Source organism: Cupressus sempervirens, chromosome 4 (assembly GCF_028749045.1).
Source record: "Cupressus sempervirens isolate cs-2001-9-10 chromosome 4, ASM2874904v1, whole genome shotgun sequence".
NCBI classification, from domain to species: Eukaryota; Viridiplantae; Streptophyta; class Pinopsida; order Cupressales; family Cupressaceae; genus Cupressus; species Cupressus sempervirens.
Genome location: NC_143121.1, coordinates 314,264,796 through 314,285,296, shown reverse-complemented (window position 1 = coordinate 314,285,296; position 20,501 = coordinate 314,264,796). Strand labels below are relative to the sequence as shown.

At 35.9% G+C, this 20,501-nt stretch overlaps 1 protein-coding gene and 1 pseudogene across 1 annotated transcript; both read left to right on the top strand.

Annotated features, from left to right (window-relative positions):
• The first annotated feature begins 2,141 nt into the window (after window positions 1–2,141).
• On the top strand, window positions 2,142–3,011 carry LOC149561271 (cytochrome P450 716B1-like). Its single transcript, XM_089823770.1, has one exon. It carries the CDS (start codon window positions 2,177–2,179, stop codon window positions 2,915–2,917), a length of 741 nt encoding a protein of 246 aa, XP_089679896.1. The 5' UTR covers window positions 2,142–2,176; the 3' UTR covers window positions 2,918–3,011.
• Window positions 3,012–5,684: 2,673 nt separating this feature from the next.
• LOC149561270 (GDSL esterase/lipase At5g62930-like) overlaps window positions 5,685–20,501 on the top strand; it is a 77,303-nt pseudogene continuing 62,486 nt past the window's right edge.

The window sequence follows — 20,501 nt, the reverse complement described above, 5'->3', positions numbered from 1 at the left end:
TACAAGGCTAGGTTTGTGGCAAAGGGATTCTCTCAGAAGGAGGGAATAAACTATGAGGAGACATTTGCTCCAGTTGCCAGGTATACTTCTATACGAGCTGTAATCTCACTTGCAGCACAGATGGGATGGCCGATCCATCAAATGGATGTCAAGACAGCATTTCTCAATGGTGAGTTGAAGGAGGAGGTATACATAGAACAACCAGAAGGCTTTGTAGCACACAACAAAGAGACCCATGTGTGCAGATTGAAGAAAGCATTGTACGGACTCAAGCAGGCTCCTAGAGCGTGGTATGAGCGCATTGATACATACTTGCAAAAAATGGGCTTTGTGAAGAGTGAAGCAGATGCTAACCTCTACTACTTGATGGTTAGGGGTGAGATTCTCATTCTTGTTCTTTATGTGGACGACCTATTTCTTACAGGTTCACTAGGGCTCATAGTGGATTGCAAGAGGAACCTTGCAGAAGAGTTCGAGATGAAGGATTTAGGACTTATGCACTACTTTCTAGGCATGGAAATGTGGCAGACAGATGGGGAGATTTTCCTTGGTCAAGGGAAATATTGCATTGAAATCTTGAAGAAATTCGGGATGGAGGATTGCAAAGCCATGTCTACACCCATGATCACGAATTGGAGGAAGGTAGATACATCTAAGGAGAAAGATGTAGATCCCACTCTATATAGACAGTTGATTGGTTCGCTTATGTATTTGGTCAACACTAGACCAGATATAGCATTTGTAGTAAACTCTCTTAGTCAGTTCATGGTTGAACCAAAGAGAATGCATTGGATAGCGGCTAAGCATGTGCTACGTTACTTGTGTGGTACAGTCGAGTATGGGATCAGATATGTTCGAGGTGAAGGTATCAAGTTGATAGGCTATACTGACGTAGATTGGGTAGGAAGTACAACAGACAAAAGGAGCACTTCAGGGTGTTGTTTCAGCTTGGGATCAGGAGTTGTATCTTGGTTCAGCAGGAAGCAGAAGTAGAATACATAGCAGCTAGCATGGCGACATGTGAAGCTATATGGCTTCGAAAGTTGTTAGTAGCCTTGTTTGGTCAGAAGGTTGAGACTACTATGATACATTGTGACAATCAGAGTTGCATCAAGTTGTCTGAAAATCCAGTGTTTCATGATAGGTCTAAACATATAGATATCAGATATCACTTCATCAGAGATTGTGTACAAAGGGGAGTTGTTCGACTACAATACACACCTACAGATGAGCAGGTAGCAGACATTCTGACGAAGGCTTTGGGAAAGGCCAAATTTATCTTCTTCAGAGATAAGATGGGTGTCATGCAGAACAACTTCCTCGCTAAGAGGGAGTGTTAATTATTGTTAGTTGGACAGCTGTTATTTCTGACCCGGAAATAGCAGCACTATTTATGGGTAGCTTGGACAGCTGTTCGTCCTTATCTATGAATAGCGGTTGTATTTATGGGTGGTTTGGACAGTTGTTTGTCCACTTGCCAAAAATTAGTAAATGGTTATTATTTACTAATTTTAGAGATTCCCTTTTGGACACCTTGCAACCAATTCTATTATTGGCTGTTGAGTTGTCTTAATCTCAGCCGTTGGTTTGATTTAGTCTCGGTCGTTGGTTTACCAATGAGAGTAGTATAAAAAGGGGTCTAGGGGGCATTTGGAGAGCAAGAAAGAAATGTTTTGGAGAAGCAGTTTGCAGTGTTAGCAAACAGTCTTGTAGTGTTAGCAAGGGCGCAGTGTTAGCGCAGGGATAGCAGTGAGGAATATCAGCGGGAGAAATTAGGAGGTTGTCAGAGTTCTGCCAGTGAGAGGCAAGGAATTTTGTATCTCTTGATTTGCTGAAGTTTAATATAATTCCTCATCTGTAGAACTGGTTTTCCCTTAGGGGTTTTTCTAGGGACAATTTGTCCGAAAATATTGTGTTCATTGTGTTGCGCATTTCTTTCCGTATTTTATAAGTGAAGTTGCAGTTGTGTTATTCTTCGATATTAGCTGGGAATTTATTTTCAGCAGTTTAATAATCATTTGTGATAGGAGATTAATAATCAGTGACTGCAATAGTTTGATTTTTCACACTGAGGTCATGGGGAAACCTGCTCGATCTGGATGTCTGGTACGAAACTAGGTACGTTAAGCACGGGAGGATTTTCACAACCCATATTCTGGGCAGCCCCACTGTCGTCATGTTGGGCGCGCAGGCGAACAAATTCGTTCTGATCAACGAAAACAAGCTGTTCAGAAACAGCTGGCCCAAATCCCTCAGAGTTCTGATCGGAGAGAACGCCATGGTTACTTCCCAGGGCGCTGACCACAAAAGGATGCGTCGGATCATACACTCCATGCTCGGGATTGAAACCCTAAAAAAGTTCGTTGCTAGGTTTGAAAGGCTCGTGCTGCACCATCTGAACTCTGACTGGAGTCCTGGCCACATCATCCACGCCCATAGGAAATTGAGGGAAATGGCCTTGTGTGTGGCGGCAGAGTGTTTCATGGGGTTAAAAGTTGGGGAAGAAGAGCTGGAGAGCTTTAGGCGGCATTTCAACGATTTCAACGAGGGGCTACTTTCTCACCCTCTCGATCTTCCCTGGACCACCTTTGGCAAGGCCAAGCGCGCTCGTGCCGCCATTGTTGCTCAAATTGCTCGGCAGATCCGTCTGCGTAAAGCCTCCTCAAGCAAAATTGGAGAAAATGGTGAGGAGAACTTTCTGGACATGGTTTTGAGGATGCAAATTAAGGTGGAGGGAAGCGAGTGTTGCCTGAGCGACGAGGAGATTGCAGACAACTTGATGGATTTTTTCACTGGAGGTTATGATACCACTGCCTCCGCTTTGGCCACCATTCTCAAGCACCTCTCCCTCTGCCCACACGTGTTACAACGCCTTCGCAAAGGTACTACTCTCCGGTTATCTTTCCTACAGAAGTAGGAAAGTCAAATGTTTTTCTCAGATGTTAAAAATATAGTTAGCTTTTTCTCAATTTTGTTATGTTCCCCATTATCATAAAGAACAAATACTGAAAGTTTGTATTTTAGAGTTTTCAAATTTTTAAAGAAACATGTATTTTGTCTAGAAGATAGCTTAGTCCCAAATTTTATATACAATTTAATCTTAAAATTAAGGATTGATTTCTTTATGTGACTGTTTAGTTGCTACCATGTTAATCAATAGGTGAAATTAAAATGAACTCTACAAGGATTAAGAGATTAGCTCTTGTTGAGTCAAAGCTCCCCACTAATTTTGATACTTCTCAGTCCATATGAAGGATTGATCTCTTTATGTGACTGTTTAGTTGTTACCATGTTGATGAATTGGTGAAATTAAAACAAATTCTAAAATGATTAACATATTAGCTCTTGTTATGTCAAAGCTCCACACTAATTTGACACCTATCAGTCCATAAATATTAGTATTTTAAAAAAAACTTTTAAATGAATTGTAGAAATCTGAGAGTATGAATATGAAATCAAATTATAGATTATGTGAAATTTCACTAATATAAAACCTTGTATCCATTGTAATATATTGAGGCAATGCAGACTGTGAAAGGCTGAGAGATAGCAAGAAAGTAGGAGAACCTCTTACTTGGAATGAGATTAAAGGTGTAGACTATTTGAAAAATGTGATATCAGAAGGACTGCGTCTTGTGCCCCTTGTAATTGGGGGATTCAAGCAAGCCAAAGTAGACATTGTCTATGGTGGTTATACAATTCCAAAGGGGTGGAAGGTGTGTATTGATTTATTTATATATTTTATTTGTAATAGAGATTATACCTAACTCTTTTAAATTAAAGAATATCAATATTGATGACTTGCAGGTTCATTATTCTATCAGATAAACCAGTAACACAGAGGACTACTTTGAAAGTCCAAAAGAGTTTTCTCTAGAACGTTTCCATTTTCCAACATCCCTTTTGGACAGGGAAATCGAATATGCCCTGGGAATGAATTTGCAAAGATAGAAATGGAAATATTTATGTACCATTTTGTGTTGAGATATGACTGGGATTTGATGGAACCCGATGAACCAATTAGCATCTCATTCAATCCTCAACCAAAATGTGGTTTGCCTTTGAAGCTTAAACCAGTGGCATAAACAAGTTGATGTGTATAGGTGAGGATAAGTACATAGACAAAATAAAATGGCTATTTATATATTGTTCTCATTCCACTTTATTTATAATGTTCTCATCTTTGAATAAGACTTTTGATAGGAACTATATTTTTAACATAGATGTAATCAATTATCTTATAGTAAATTATAGTCTATTCACGATGTCTTGTTTTCAATGATGTCATGCTTTATTTGGAGTATGTTATGGTTTATAATTGATTATATTTCTATAGCAAACTTTACACCTTTTAAGATAGAGATGAAATGGTGTTGCATTTAAGACTATATATATATATATATATATATATATATATATATATTTGTTAAGACAATGTATGGTGTCCTATAGAAGAGTTAGAAATGTAATTAACATTATAGTTCTTTTTGTCTTTGTTTTAGAAAAAAAATTGCACTAGTATCCATCTTTATTATTTACTTCAAAGATTTATTCATATATGGCTTCTAGATATTTGAATTCTCTCTTCTATCACTCTGTTTTATTTGTGAGGAAATGTGGATATTGTAAAGTTTATATTAGATATTCTAAATTAGTTTATTCTTGTACCATACTTACTTGAGTCCCAATCCTTGTGTTCATATATCCTACTTACTTGAATTCCAAAAAAATAATTTAAAATATATACTTCAAAACATGTCATATCCATGGTCATCTCCTTTCATTTTCCTAAGTTTATCTTGTATGTTTGAACACAAAAAATGCTATTAAATAAAATAATATAAATAAATAAATATGCAGATTAAGGATCATAATTAGATTACTTGTCATCTTAAAATGAGTTGTTGACAAGCCCCTTTGTGCATGTCTCTTTACTTGCATACTTTTTAGCATTCCCTGGCTTAGGATTATGTGCATACTGCATTTGTTGCATTAAATTTAGATCGTATTATAAAATGGCTCAACCACTCTTAGCATAAATACTAATTTTTTGGCTGAACTATTGCTCGCTGATGTAAATGGCTCATCGTCCAAGAAAGAATCCCTAGGAATTCATTCCCAAGATCTTCCACAATGTAAGCCTTCTAACATAGATATCGTATCACAGGTTTGTAACTTTGATCAAGCTGGTGAATAGTTTGAAAATCATACATTTATTCTGTTTTTTTTTGTATATTGCACTACATATATTTTCAAAAAAAATTGCCCTTTGGTGCTTGTTTGAAAATCAGGTCCCCCATTTCAAGTTTAGACATTAAAAATTAAAAATTAAAAAAGTTCTATTGTTAAAAACCCATCAAATTTTCCATTTAGGCTTGGTACATTCAAATTTTAGAAATAAAATTAATAAAAATTAATTTTTCCATTTTCAAACTTTTTGCCCTCCCAATCTGGTCAACCCTTTGTTGATCACCTAGGTGCCACTTGGATGCCTCCTATTGGCCAGCTCATCCCACCTCATACTGGCCAGTCAGTGGTTTTCTGTACACCTCACCATGTGTCACGTCAATGTGCATTGCAGGCTTAACCCCAGGTTCCACTTTATCTCCCGTGACCGGGCAAATTCAGGCTTATCCCACTTTCAGAGCCCTTCGAGCTGAACCACGATTAACTCTTGATAAACCATGAAATCGGGCCTTCCGTACCATCGGGGGCTTACTCCTGACTCTAGTATTTATTGCTGTGGAGCCGCGATCGACAGTTATCTTAACAGTTTGCTACCCTCGCGCGGTTAAGATCCGACTGCATGGCTTCCTTTGTGATTGTAGACTAGGCGCCACGTGCCACCTATTGATGTCATCCTCTTTGCACTTTGGTCAAAATTTGGTTTTCATCATGTACAGTTGGCGCCGACCATGAGCCCCACGCGGGCACATGCTGCTTCCAAAAGCAGTGGTGCCTTTAAGACATTTCATATCGTCTGTTGGTATATTTAAAAAGCTAAAATACCTTCTACAACATGAATACGAGACTAAAGGTTTTTAGTATTTCTCTCATGCGAATTTCTTCATAATCACAGATTGGCTCATGCATTCCTCTGTATACATCATAAATGTCTTCTCCTCTACAGATTCACTTTGCCCAGTCACCAAGAAATGGAGGCACCTCATCCTATATCCACCACTCCAAATCCTTAGAAGGCAACGGAATTAGAATCCAATTTCCTCAACTCTGCTCAAGCTAAAAAGGCATAGCGCAGCTTGGCGTGGCTCCTACTTTAAGAGAATATGGCTGAAAAAAAACTCACTTTCATTTAAATGGATGGTTCATAGATTTTGCCAGTTGGAGGTGCGCTATAGATAGCCCAGCTTTCACATGCCCATCCCTATTAATGTGCTTCTAGAGAACAACTTGACTTCAAGAAAAGTGGGAGGGTATTACCACTTTACAAAATAGTATACAATTATAAACTTAATCGCAGCAAAAAATTTCATCTTCAATGTTCTGCCCCTACCGTGGATTGCTGTGAAAAAGCCTTGCCAATGAATATCTCAAGCATCTATTGCCTCTATTAAAATTGGCATCATTATAGCCACGAAGTTTAACTATCAAGACATGGAGCGTGAGAGTGCTGACCTACATCCACTTCATCCCGCCAAAACCAAACCAGTGATAACAACTACAGACCTTTTCTGGTGCAACAATTCCGCGTGTCTTAGCTATGTAGTAATGGCTGCTATCTCGGCTGTTACTCGATAGTGGAAACCAACTTTACCTGTACATGGGCATCCCATACCTCCGCCTCATCACTTGTTTTGATCTGTTATTTTCTTTGCCGTGCTTGTTGCATTGAATGCCAGGTTACATACATTCACCTCATGTAAAAGGAAACCCACTGCTTTCTTTCTAACTTGGAAAACCATTTTATTGGTAATTACTAGTTGCATTACAACTTGCCAAGTTAGGAAAGCATGTTATATGGGTATGAGATAAGTTTGACTGGGAAATAGATATCATTGAAAACTCACTCTAATTAGGCCCATGTACTAGCCCACAAATAAATAATCTTCTATGCCAATGCTTAGTCATTTATAAGTTCTGTGCATTTTCTCCCCTTTATTATGTGTATAACCTACATATTCGTTGGATTTTAAAAGACTTCACATACACAAAAAACTTATCAAATCACTACCAAACTTGTGCTTCCTCGCATTTCCTACCTCAACACCTTCTCAATCTGAAGGATTTCCTACCTCAACACCTTGTCAATCTGAAGGATTTGAGTCGGCCCCTAAAGCGGGTCAGACTGAATTTTTTTTCACCTAAAACACCTGACCTTTCAGACTGATCTACTGAGCTTACCTCACCAATTGAAATCAATTTGCATCATTGACACAACCTTTAAAATTCATTTATTTCCTTTCTAACAAAGTGCCAATTTCATGCCAAGGGGTCCTCCGATTGGCCTTAAAAATTGACTAAACACCTAATTGAGCCTTAAAATGAGACATACCGATTCTTTGTTCCACATTCTCTTAGCCTACAAAATTTCACCTCATGAAAATTACCCAATCAAAAGATATTGACCACCAAAGTTTCCCTCATGAAACTATTTGCAAACAAATATATCAGAAAATCATAAAATGCATTCAATTTTGGCTTCAAAAATAAATCAAATTCAAATTGACACTCGAAGGCATGAAAACTAGGGCATTAGTTTAATGTCATGAGGAGAACAACTATTAGGGCACCCTATTGTACTGTGAAAGGGAGAGAATGGCTAAGAGAACTGTATTTCAATTTCCCTCCCAACCCCTAAATTGAGCAATTCTTGGCAAACCCAAAGATCTCTAACCATGTTGGAATGGAGGGGGAATGAGATCTTTAAGGCGCCCTACCATGCTTACTTATTTCATATCTTATACGACTGAAATATACATACAATCAGATTGCTTCTTATTGATGAATATATGATTTACCTATTCGAATAATAGATTTATTTCATGAATTTCATCTGCATTATTTCCTAATTTGACTGCAGGTTTCAGAACAGGCCTAGCACATCTTATTCCAAAATTAAGACGGTAACCCTTACTACATTATATGCTTTGGTTTTTTCATTTTCTGAATTTAGGGAAACATATACAGTCGTCCAGAAAGGGGACATCACAACAAATGAAATCTTCCTTTAGAGCTCACATGATCCAATTCATTTAGTATCTATAAAACTATGCTATTTTTGTAAACGAGATATTAGAAATAGGTAACTAAAGCACTTAAAAGAGACATAGTGGTGAAAACAGGTATAAGTAGAAAAATAAAAATGGCTTTATAACTACAGAGACAAAAGATGTAGATGTTGAGGAACTCGTGATTGAAATTTTAGAGTCTTGGCCAAGGTTGCTAGTGTGTCACACAAATTTCTATGTGCATCACTATTGTATGAATGAATTGTGAACAAAAAAATACCTAAGAAGCATGTGAACCTAATTTTTTGGTTTACACACAAAGGCAAATGCTTCCGTGCTGTGTGCATATTTGGTTGTCAATTTAGCTCGTGTACTTTGTTCACAATAGAATTTATCTTCCCAGAGGATGAATCCACAACTCATAAAATTCAGATGGAAACAGTGGGAGAGATTTCTTGTCATTATCATGTTTATTCCGTTATAATTTATAATAGGGGAGTTTCTCATGTTACAATTGGCTCAATTGCCATTTCTTGCAATGTTTATAATAAAATGTTTTTTGTTGTAGTGTGATCTTGTGATGTCCTTGATTTGTGGCAAAGGTTGTATGCATGTATCGGTTGTTTGATAATATGTGTTCTTGTTTCTCTCGTATGAGATTGGATGCTCTATCCTGGTTGACACTATAAAAATGACCTTAGTATGAGTCACGTACCCAGCTCCGCCAAACATCCAACTTATCTTCCTTATTTCTCATATTTTAGCATCTTGAACATGTACAACTTGGAAATGTGGAAATTTTGGTAGAATCAGAGAATGACTGCATCTTAAATTCATTTATGTTCACCATGGTAATAACTTGAAAGGAATTCATATTGATTCTTTTAAGTAAGAAAATGAAGAATTTGATTATGTTTTATATTCTGGTGCTTTTTTCTAATGTAATATGTTTTCCTTTTGTGCAAGAGTCTTTGAAGCAGCCATCTGTGGTAACAATTTTTTTTGGAGCTAATAATGTAGCTCTCCTAGGTAGGAGCAATGAGCGGCAACATGTACCTCTTACGGAGTAAAAGGAAAATCTTCACCAAATCATAACACATTTGAAGGTTGAAGGAGATTTTAGCAGAATGTCTTATAGTTTAAGTTTAAAAAGACCATTGGTGGTCTGCATCTCTTTCAGATTTCAATTTTAATTTTACCTAATATCTTTTGGTCTGAAAGTGTGTAAACGCATAATGGCTGGAGTTACTGCTCAACTATGTAGCTAGTTGAATCAATATGTTAGAACCATAGTTCCTAGACCCAGGCTTGGCTTATACTTGGCAAGGCTGATTCAACTTGTGTCTCGTATCAAACTCACCAACGACTTGGCAAAATGAAAAAACCCTTGAAATTTAAATTTTTTTAACAATTTAAAACTTATTTTATGCACCCTTTATTGAATATAACTTAAAAACACCATAACATCATCAAATAGAAGCTAAATTTTCATCACATAAATAAACAAGTAACATAAATAATAAATCCATCACACATAAAATGTAAATTCTCTAAATTCTGGCTGAAGGTAATATAAAACATAGAATCATATGACATAGATATATATAATTATAAATGTTGACAAATGTATGTAAAACTAAAATCCATGGAACCCATGACATCAAATGTTTGATGAAACACGTATGTGTAATTGTAAAGTGTAAACAGTAACACTATAAACAAAAAATAGGTCTATTTGTTCAGACTTCAACTCAAGCCTCATCCATGACCTCTGCCTCAATCTAAGAGTATCATGTTTGCCTTCTACAAAGGCGTCTAAGGTAGGCCTTGAAGGATAAAGAAGCTATAGCCTCTGCTTGTGAGGTGGACTCATGATCAACAATAGTGCATGTGTGTGTGTGCATATGCCAGAGTGTTCTCTATCCTCCTCCATGTCATAGCCACAAAATCAACCTCTATGTGTGCCTAGTCAACCCACTCATGGTCCTTAATGAAGACTGGATTGATAGCCACAATGAGCCACTTAGGCTTTGGATTGATCTCCTCTAGAGTGATCAAAGAGGATTCAATGTCCAAAATTTGTTTGGTCCTAAGAAAAAGGTTGTAATGAGAAAAGACAACATCATTCAACCTCTCCACAGACAACTTGTTACATCTCTTTGAGTGGATGTGCTCCAATATGGACCAATTGCACTCACATCTAGAAGCTTTGCCTGACTAACTCAAAATATGAATGACAATTTTTTGAAGATTTAGGGTTGAGGGCCAAAACATTTGCCACCATCTATTTGATATAGAAGAATTTGTTTTAGTCTCATTTACAACTTTAAGGCTAAATTTCAAAATTAAAATGTATAACTTATAAGCCATAAACTTAGGAATATATTTTTACTTGATTGCACTATTGTTTGAGTATCATCCACATCTTGCTTGAAAAAATCACACCTTCATTATATATTTATCCAACTCAATAGTTGTAGTTGAGGTTGTGCCCTCACCACACATCTTCTGCACTATTGTAAATAGGCCACTAAGTGAAGTCAAGACAAAAACAAAATACCAGATTGAGGTAATAAGTTGCTAGATAGATGAGCTTGTGAGGTTGGTTTTTCCATCTCCTATCAATGATTTCCCAAATGGGGCATACTTATCTGCCACTCTTGCATACCTAGATATAATGGCCTCCTTGGCCTTATCCATGTCCTCATATATGTAGCCCATAGGGGGCTTCTCCCTGCCAACTGGTAGGAGAACTACGAGCACTCCAGACCTACATATAATTTAAAATACCAATAGATAAGTGTTAAATTGTGTCAATGTAGGTTTATCTACATTCACTAAATTTAAATAGAGCTCTAAATCCTTCAAAAAAAGTTGTATTCTTATTTATAAGAGTACTTATGTATATTTAATCTTGTGAAGGAAAAAAAAATTATTTATTCCCATATATAAAGATGGCAATAGACTCTGATTTAATCCGGGTACAATATCATGTATTCGATATATTTACCAATTTGAAACACATGGATATAAATATAAATAAATGGGCATGATGTGACTGAGAAGTCATGCATATTCAAAAAGGTATTATGAAACATGGAATCCTTAAGATGATGTGGATCCCCGTCAGTACACATCGTACCTCTAAATAACACTAATTTGGAGATTGATAAATTAGTAATAAAAACATGGTCAATGCCAATAGTGTAGGATTTAAAGAATAGCAGCAACACAATAAAAATAATACTCAAAAATAGGGGTGCTCTATTTTCAGGAGAGACAACACAGATTTTTTTCACAGCTAATCAAAAATTACAAAATGGAAGCTTGTTTAATAGTCTACAATCACAGTAGACTTCAGCTGTAATTCCTAAGAAAACTAAAACAAAACCAAACCAAACTAACTCATGCACAACATAATATAGGCAAGGATAGCATGATTTATTACAAAATAATAAACTACGGTAGTTCAAACTACTAAACACTATTATCCCAAGAAAATAAACTATCCATCAAAAACTATAATCTAATGCATGCCATATGGAAAGCACGCATCTTGCTTAAACACTACTCTTGAACTAAGGTAAACTAGAAATCATTTGTGAAATGGTGAAGATGAAGCAGTGGAGCTGGAGTTTGAAGTGGAGTTAATCAATGCTGAAGCTACATGCTTATTTTAGTTTTCTTTCTTCACTGAACAACAACTTTAATCTTCATACTCCCCCTTGATGCTGAGAGGACTAACAATTCGATCTCTGAGTACCAAAAATTGATCTTTTGCAACTGCCTTTATGAAGATGTTTGTGATTTTCTCTTTGTGCTGATGTACTTCAACTCAACTGCTTTATTTTGTACCAAATCTCTGATAAAATGTTGTTTAAGATCAAAATGCTTAGTCCTACTATGATGAACCAAATTCTTGGCCAATTTAATGGCACTTATATTGTCACAAAATATCATAGTAGGCTGAACTTGTATCTCTCCAATTTCTTCAAGAAGCTTTCTAAGCCATAAAGCTTGTGTACCAACTGAAGTAATGGCAACATACTCCACTTCTATAGATGAAAGAGAAACCATACTTTTCTTCTTTGAACTCCATGTGATTAAACCAGAACCCAAAGAAAAATAATTACTAGATGTAGATTTTCGGTCATCCAAGCTACCTCCTCAATCTGAATCACTGAAGCCAGCAAGCTCAAACTTATTAGAAGAATAGTGAATGCCAAAATCTACTATGCTTTTCACATACCTCAAAATTCTCTTGGCTACCTTCATATGTTCCTCTGATGGATTTGCCATATACCTTGAAACCAATGACACTGAATAAGCAATATCAGGCCTTGTTTGAGTTAAAAATATCAAACTCCCCACAATGCTCCTATATAATGTCTCATAAACAATTTTAGCACCATCATCTCTACATAATGTAACTCCATGAGCAATTGGAGTGGAAAGAGGTTTACAATCAACCATATCAAATTTCTTCAACATATCTTTTGCATACTTTTCTAGACAAATAAAAATTTCATCTTTACCTTGATAAACCTCCATGCCAAGAAAGTACTTCATGAGACCTAAATCTTTCATCTCAAACTCATTCATCATAGCAACTTTAAATTCATCTTTCAGCTTTGAACTACTACCCATATATAACAAATCATCAACATACAAACTCACAATGAGAATATCGTTACCTTCTTGTTTGTAGTAAAGGGTAGGTTCACTCTTACTTCTTTGAAAGCCATTTTGCTGAAAATATCCAACAATTCTTGCATACCATGCATGTCGTGCTTGCTCGAGGCCATACAAAGCCTTCTTCAACTTGTAGACATAATCTTCTTTGCCTTGAATCTCAAAACCTTGTGGTTGTCCCACATATACCTCTTCTTCTAAGTACCCATTCAAGAAGGCACTTTTCACATCCATGTGATGAATACTCAATTTCTTTTGAGCTGAAAGAGAGATTAGCATCCTAATAGTTTCTTGTCTTGCTACTGATGCAACATTTTCTTCATAATCAATGCCATACCTTTGAGTGAAACCTTTAGCAACCAATCTTGCCTTGTGTCTTTCAACACTCCCATCACTATTATACTTGGTCTTATAGACCCATTTTGTGCCAATCTTCTTCTTCTTATGTGGAAGATCTACAAGCTCCCATGTTTCATTCCTATTAATGGAATCCATCTCTTCATTCATTGCTTGCATCCAAACCTCATTAGTACATGCATCTTCAAAATATGATGGCTCAAAATCAGCTTTAGCAAGTAATGCAAAATTTACTGTCTCACCTATTGGATCTTCTTCATGTGCTTGATTTTGACACCTCTCATAGATATCACTCAATCTTTTTACCTTCCTTGGAGGACTTGAGGATGGACTTGCTCTTGGGATTGGTGAGGGGTTTCTTGGTGGGCTTGGTGATCTTGAAATAGAACCATGTTGGCTGCTCATTATCATTATTAGCAATATCATCATCATCCAAAACTGATTTTGACTTTCCAACATCATGTTTTTGATGACCATAAACTCCCTCTTTATCAAAAATCACATGTCTTGAAACAACAATCTTATTAGACAAGGATTGAATAATCTATAAGCTTTTCTTTCGTCACTATAGCCCACAAAAATACATGATTCACTTTTAGCATCTAGCTTTTTCCTATTCTGATCAGGGATGCAAACATAAGCCAAAAAACCAAAAACTTTAAAATGATTTACGTTAGTCTTTTTCTCATACCATGCTTCATATGGAGTCATCTTGTGTAGGGCACTTGTAGGACTTCTGTTGAGAATATATACGGTTGTAGCAACTAAATCAGCCTAATAAGAATTGTTCAAACCCTTGGTTTGTAACATGCTCCTTGCCATTTCTACCATAGTATGGTTCTTCCTTTCAGCCACTCCATTCTATTGGGGTGTGTATGCAGTTGTGAGTTGTCTTTTGATGCCATTCATCTCACAAAAATTCTGAAAATCATTTGAGCAAAACTCTCTTCCTCGATCTATTCTCAAACATCTGATTGTGTTCCCTTTCTCATTCTCTACACGAGCTTTAAACCTCTTGAATGTATCAAAGGATTCATCCTTAGTCTTCAAAAAATATATTCAACACATGTGTGATTAATCATCAATAAAAGTAATGAAATATGATGACTTACCCAAGCTTTGTGTTTGCATTGGACCACAAATATTTGAATGAATAAGTTGAAGTGGGTATTGCGCCCTCCATGCATTGCCTTTTGGAAATGATTCCCTTGAATTTTTGCCTTTTGCACACCCTTCACAAATCTGTTTATGCTCTTCAACCTTAGGCAATCCAAGAACTAATGCATTTGATGTTAGATTCTTCAAACTATTGAAATTCAAATGGCCATACCTAAGATGCCACAACCAACTTTTATCCTCATAAGCCATATTGACAAGCTGATTATCATTTTGACCAAACTTCAAAGGAAACATCCTATTCTTTGTCATAGGAACAACTGTAATCACTTTATTTTTTTGATTCTTATCATAGATAGTAGAGTGCATGCTCTCAAATGCCACTCTATAATTTTTCTCACATAGCTGCCCAACACTCAATAAATTATGCTTCAACTTGGGAGTATAATAAATATCTTGAACACTTTTCATACCTTCCTTTGTCTAAACATCCATGGCTCCTTTGGATGCAACATCTACAATATTGTTATTACCAAGGGTAATATTCAATCTATAACTATCATCAAGCTTTGAAAATATTTCTCTGTTACCAGACATATGGTTAGAGCATCCAGAATCCAAATACCAAACATCATTCACATTACTTTCACCTTTTCGATAACACAAAAATAAATTACCCGAGGAAGGATCCTCATCTTGCTGGGCATAATTATCATTATTGTTACCTTATTTTAGTCTACACTCTCTCTCAAAATGTCCATACTTATTGCAATGATAGCATTGGATGTTCCTTTTATCAAATCTGCCTCCACCTCTTCCTCCTTGAACACCTCCTCTTGCTCTAGATCCTCTTGAAAAATTCTGATTTTGCCCCCTTCCTGAGCCTTTGTTGTTGTTACTACTACTGCTAGCACTATCATTTTTTGAAATTTTCAATTAGGAAGCAAAAGCCTTCTCATTAACACTGGTAGATGTATCCCTTATTCTATCCTTGTGTGATATAAGAGATCCAACCAATTCATCATACTCCATGGTAGCTAAATTTTTGCTTTCTTCTTTGGCAATTACTACAATATTCCATCTTGGGGTTAGAGATCTCAATACCTTTTGTATTATTTTCTCTTGAGCAATAGATTCACCCAAAGTGGCCATTTTATGAGTCACATCTTTCACTCTCACACAGAAATCTCCCACACTCTTTATCTCCTTCATCTTCAAGTTCTCATATTCTCTTTTCAAGGATTGTAGCTTCACAACCTTGATCTGATCATTGCCATGGTAAGCATCTTTTAGAGTCTTCTAGGCCTCTTTTGCTATCTGTGCATCAACAATTTGAGGAAACAAGCTCTTATCATGAGCCATCTGAATGTGAAACAATGCCATTGCATTTTTTTTCTCAACTTCTTTCTTTAATCTTCTGTCATTAGGTTGGAGAGTATTTCAATCTGCAGGCTATTCATATCCGGATTCAACGATCTCCCAAAAATCTTTCCCAATCAAAAAAGTCTTCATCTTGATGGACCAATATTGGTAATCAACTCCATCAAACTCTAGGATTTGCAAATTGTTTGCCATGCTTCTGTCTTCCAAACACCTTTAGCTCTGATACCAAATGTAGGATTTAAAGAATAGCAGCAACACAATAAAAATAATACTCAAAAATAGGGGAGCTCTATTTTTAGGAGAGACAACACAGATTTTATTCACAACTAATCAAAAATTACAAAATGGGAGCTTATTTAATAGTCTACAATCACAGTAGACTTCAACTATAACTCCTAAGAAAACTAAAACCAAACCAAACCAAACCAACTCATGCACAACATAATATATGCAAGGATAGCATGATTTATTACAAAATAATAAACTACAATAGTTCAAACTGCTGAAGACTATTATCCCAGGAAAGTAAACTATCCATTAAAAACTATAATCTAATGCATGCCATATGGAAAGCATGCATCTTGCTTAGACACTACTCTTGAACTAAGGTAAACTAGAAATAATTTTTGAAACGGTGGAGATGAAGCGGTGGAGCTGGAGTTTGAAGTGGAGTCAATCAATGTTGAAGCTGCATGCTTATTTTAGTTTTCTTTCTTCACCGAACAACAACATTAATCTTCAAATAGAACAACACCGACTACGGTGCAACTTATTTGCACCAGCCGGCTGCTCCAACTTCCATCGCTGCCCCAACTTCTCTACCAAGTGATGGGACAGACATGTCAGGATTGATGGACAACATGTCAGCAAATCAATTTTTTTTTTTAATCATATTTCCATTACTTATATATGTTGTTTTCTTAAACTTGAATGAGTCATAAATATGTTTTAGCTATAAAGTTTACCATGAAACCATTTCATAAGTTTTAATAAATTACATCATATTTTGAATTTTAAATTTTGAATATGGAGAAATTTTTTTCGAATAAAATTTTGAAAGTAAAAAAAGATTAATTTCATAATTTAAATGAATTTAAATATATTTTTAAAAATATTGTAGTTTATTTTTATTATAATAATAGACTTTATTATTGAATTTTATTTTGTGTCTTTACTTCAATAGCAATACAATTAATAAAATATTGTTATTATTATTTTGAATATAGCATTCTAATCAACATTTAGAGTCATATTCTAATTTTTTTTAGATCACATTTTACCATGAAATAAGTAGATTGTTGAATTTTTTTTAAACATGTAGTTAAAAATGCACACCAATCATGTTTTTACTTAAAAGAATCTTAAAAAGAATTCTAGACACAAATAAAAAATGCACACCAATAAAGAACTCAATAGTATAACCATCTAATTTTTATAATCCAATGAAGACTCTATATCACTAAATCATGTTTCACCATCAAAATATGAACTTACTCTTCAAGAGTAAAAGAATTCTAGACACAACCATGTTTTTACTTAAAATATCTTTAAAAGAATTTTAGACACAGATTAAAAAAATGCACACCAATGAAGAACTTCTTTTTTCTAATGTAGAATATTTTAAAATTTTAATAAATAAAATTTGTAAGATTCCATTTGGAATGTTATAAATGAAGTAAAATTACATAAAGTAAAATCATATTTTGATGGCAAAACATGATTTAGTAAATATATAAACTTATTCTTCAAGAGTAAGTTCTTCATTTGTGTACATTTTCTTATTTGTGTCTAGAATTATTTTTAAGATTTTTTAAGTAAAAACATGGTTTTGTCGAGGATTCTTTTACTCTTAAATAATTATCTTAAAATAAACAATTTCACATCAAAATTTATCATGTGTGGGATAAGGCATTTGATGTGAAAATAAGTTTATTTTAAGATATTTTTTGATAAAATTATCTTAGCATGAATTCTTCATATGTAGCCTAAAGTTCAAATAATTTTACAATTAATAAAATATTGTTATTATTATTTTGAATATGCTATTTTGCATATGTAGAATGCTATTCTACATAAGTATACAGTCTTTCATTTATTAAAATATTCTACATTAGAAAAAAGTTAAAAAAATTATTTGAACTTTAGGCTACATATTGGCAAATGTACAAAACTAGATGCTTCTTATTATATGAACTTACTCTTCAAGAGTAAAAGAATTCTAGCCACAAATAAAAAAATACACACCAATGAAGAACTTAATATTATCATATTTTTTACTTAGAAGAATCTTAAAAAGAATTCTAGACACAACTCAAACAATGCACACCAATGAAAAACTTACTCTTTTCAAACTCGAGTTACAGCGTTAGTGCCTCCATAACTCGAGTTTGAAAAGAGTGGATGGTTCTACATCTGGCAATGTTGGTGGTTTGGAAGATACTACAGGAGAAGGACAATCTCAGAAGGCTAATACTATGAAGGGGATGAATCCGCAAGATGCTATAGGTAAGGGTAAGGCTCAAATGCAGGATAAGGATAGATTTACCCCTTTTCGCCATCGAGCTAAGGGATGTGGTCAAAAGAGGCCTTTGAAAGAAAGATTATCTAATTCAGGTTTTAACCGCTTTGAGGTGCTGGATAGTATGGTTCTAGAGGAGAGTATTCCTCCTCCTATCTCTTCTGATCTAGTTTGCCTAGATGAGGGATCTGTTCCTAATGATGCTTGTGGGGCATCCCAAGTTGTAGTATATCAAAACTGTGAGGTCCCTGTAGCTCTTGTGACAGAGGCTTTGGTGACTCCTACAGTGTTGGAGGATAATGATGTTGTTTTGGCTAACTTGGTTAAGGAGGTGCTACCATTAGGTAAGGGCAAGGGATCTCCTCTCCCCTTGGGGTTAATGCCTCGACCCTTTAAGCAGGTTTCTTTTACTCCCCCTCTAAGGAGTGGGCGCAAAACAGACCAAGAGAAGATTAAACTCACAAGAGGTATATTGATTGAGTCTGGTTCAGTAAAACCTTTAGATTCTCATTTTCCCAATTCTACCCAATGATGATTATTCTCTCATGGAATGTAAGGGGGTTGAATAGCATCCCTAGACAAAAGGCTATTCATAACTTGGTGGTTGATCATAGTCCTGATGCTTTTTGTATCCAAGAGACTAAGCTCTTTATGGAGTCTATGGTCCAACATGCCTCTAGTATTTGGTCTCGTGGCCAATGCTAGTGTGTTGGGGCAATAGGCAGTGCTGGTGGTTTAGCTATATTTTGGGTTCCTCAAAAAATTTCTCCCCTTGGCTGGATGTCTTCTTGCTCAGCTCTCTCTATGGTAGCTTCTGCTCTAGACTCAGGAGAGGTAATCATGGTTACTAATGTGTATGCACTTGTTGATCTTGCAGGAAAGGAGGAACTTTGGGAACATATTCAATATGTTAGAAATTGTCATCCTTATCATCCTTGGGTGTTAGCAGGGGACTTCAATTTAGTTTTAAGTCTAGAGGAGAAGCATGGTGGTTTGGCTAGTTTGGGGCCTTCTTCTGCTCTTCTTCGACAACACATATCTCTTTTGCATCTCTCTGATGTTAAGCCTTCTAATGGTCTCTATAATTGGAATAATCGCAGGACTGGTGTTGGTGCTATCTCAGAACGTTTGTATAGATTTCTTGTTTCTTGCTTCTAGGTTAGTGGCACCCTTACTATCTCTTCAAAAATCCTTGATTGGAGGGGTTCAGATCATTGGCCAATCAAATTTTTTGCTATAGGGGCTTGTGTTCTGAAGCATCCTCCTTTTAAGTTCCAGTTGATGTGGCTTCGTGACTCCTCTCTTCGTGATTTTGTTTTTCGTTGGTGGAAAGATGGTGCTCCTGCATATGGTACTGCAATGTTCTCATTTTCTAAAAGGCTTCAATATGTCAAAAGGCATCTCAGGATATGGAATAGGCAATGCTTTGGGAACCTTCACTTTATGAAGAGGCTTGCTCAAGAAGATCTTAATGTCATCACAAGGGAGATTAGAGATCGAGGTTTCTCAGAGGATCTTGACAAGGCTGAATCCCTTACTTCTAGAGCTCTAGAAGAATGGGAACTTCAGGAAGAAATTTTTTGGAAGCAAAAGGCTAGAGTTGATTTGCTCCAGGAAGGTGATCGAAACACTACCTTTTTTCATAAAATAGTGCAATCTCACCAGAATTAGAGCACTATCTCTTCTTTGGTTAATTCTCAAGGTATCCAACTGAATTCCTTGCCAGCTTTGTTGTAGGAGGCTATTTGGTACTTCTCTACCCTCTTCTCTAAGGACTCTCCTCTTGCTGATAATGAAGAAAATATTATTTTGTCCTGTATTCCTTCCCTTATCACTCAGGAAATGAATGATTATCTTATGCGTCCAATCTCTTTGGAAGAGCTGGAGGAGGTGGTCTTTGGCATGCCTAAGGGGAAGGCTCCTGGTCCTGATGACTTTCTAGTTGAATTCTTTCAAGAATTTTGGGACATCATTAATCATGATTTGTTGGAGGTGGTTAAGGAATCCTATGCTAGCAAGCAGATGCTTCAAGATTTGAACTCTACATTCTTGACTCTTATTCCTAAGAGAGAGGGTGCTAATCAATTGGAGTTTTTTAGACCAATTGCCTTGTGTAATGTGGTTTACAAATTTATTACTAAGTTGATTGCTGAGAGAATGAAAAGGTGGCTTCCCATTATTATCTCAGAAGAACAAGGTGGTTTTGTTGCTGGCAAACAAATTTTGGATGGGGTGGTTATTGCTAC

Coding starts and splice junctions, on each gene's coding strand:
- LOC149561271 (XM_089823770.1), top strand. CDS start 2,177: ATGTTGGGCGCGCAGGCGAACAAATTCGTTCTGATCAACGAAAACAAG.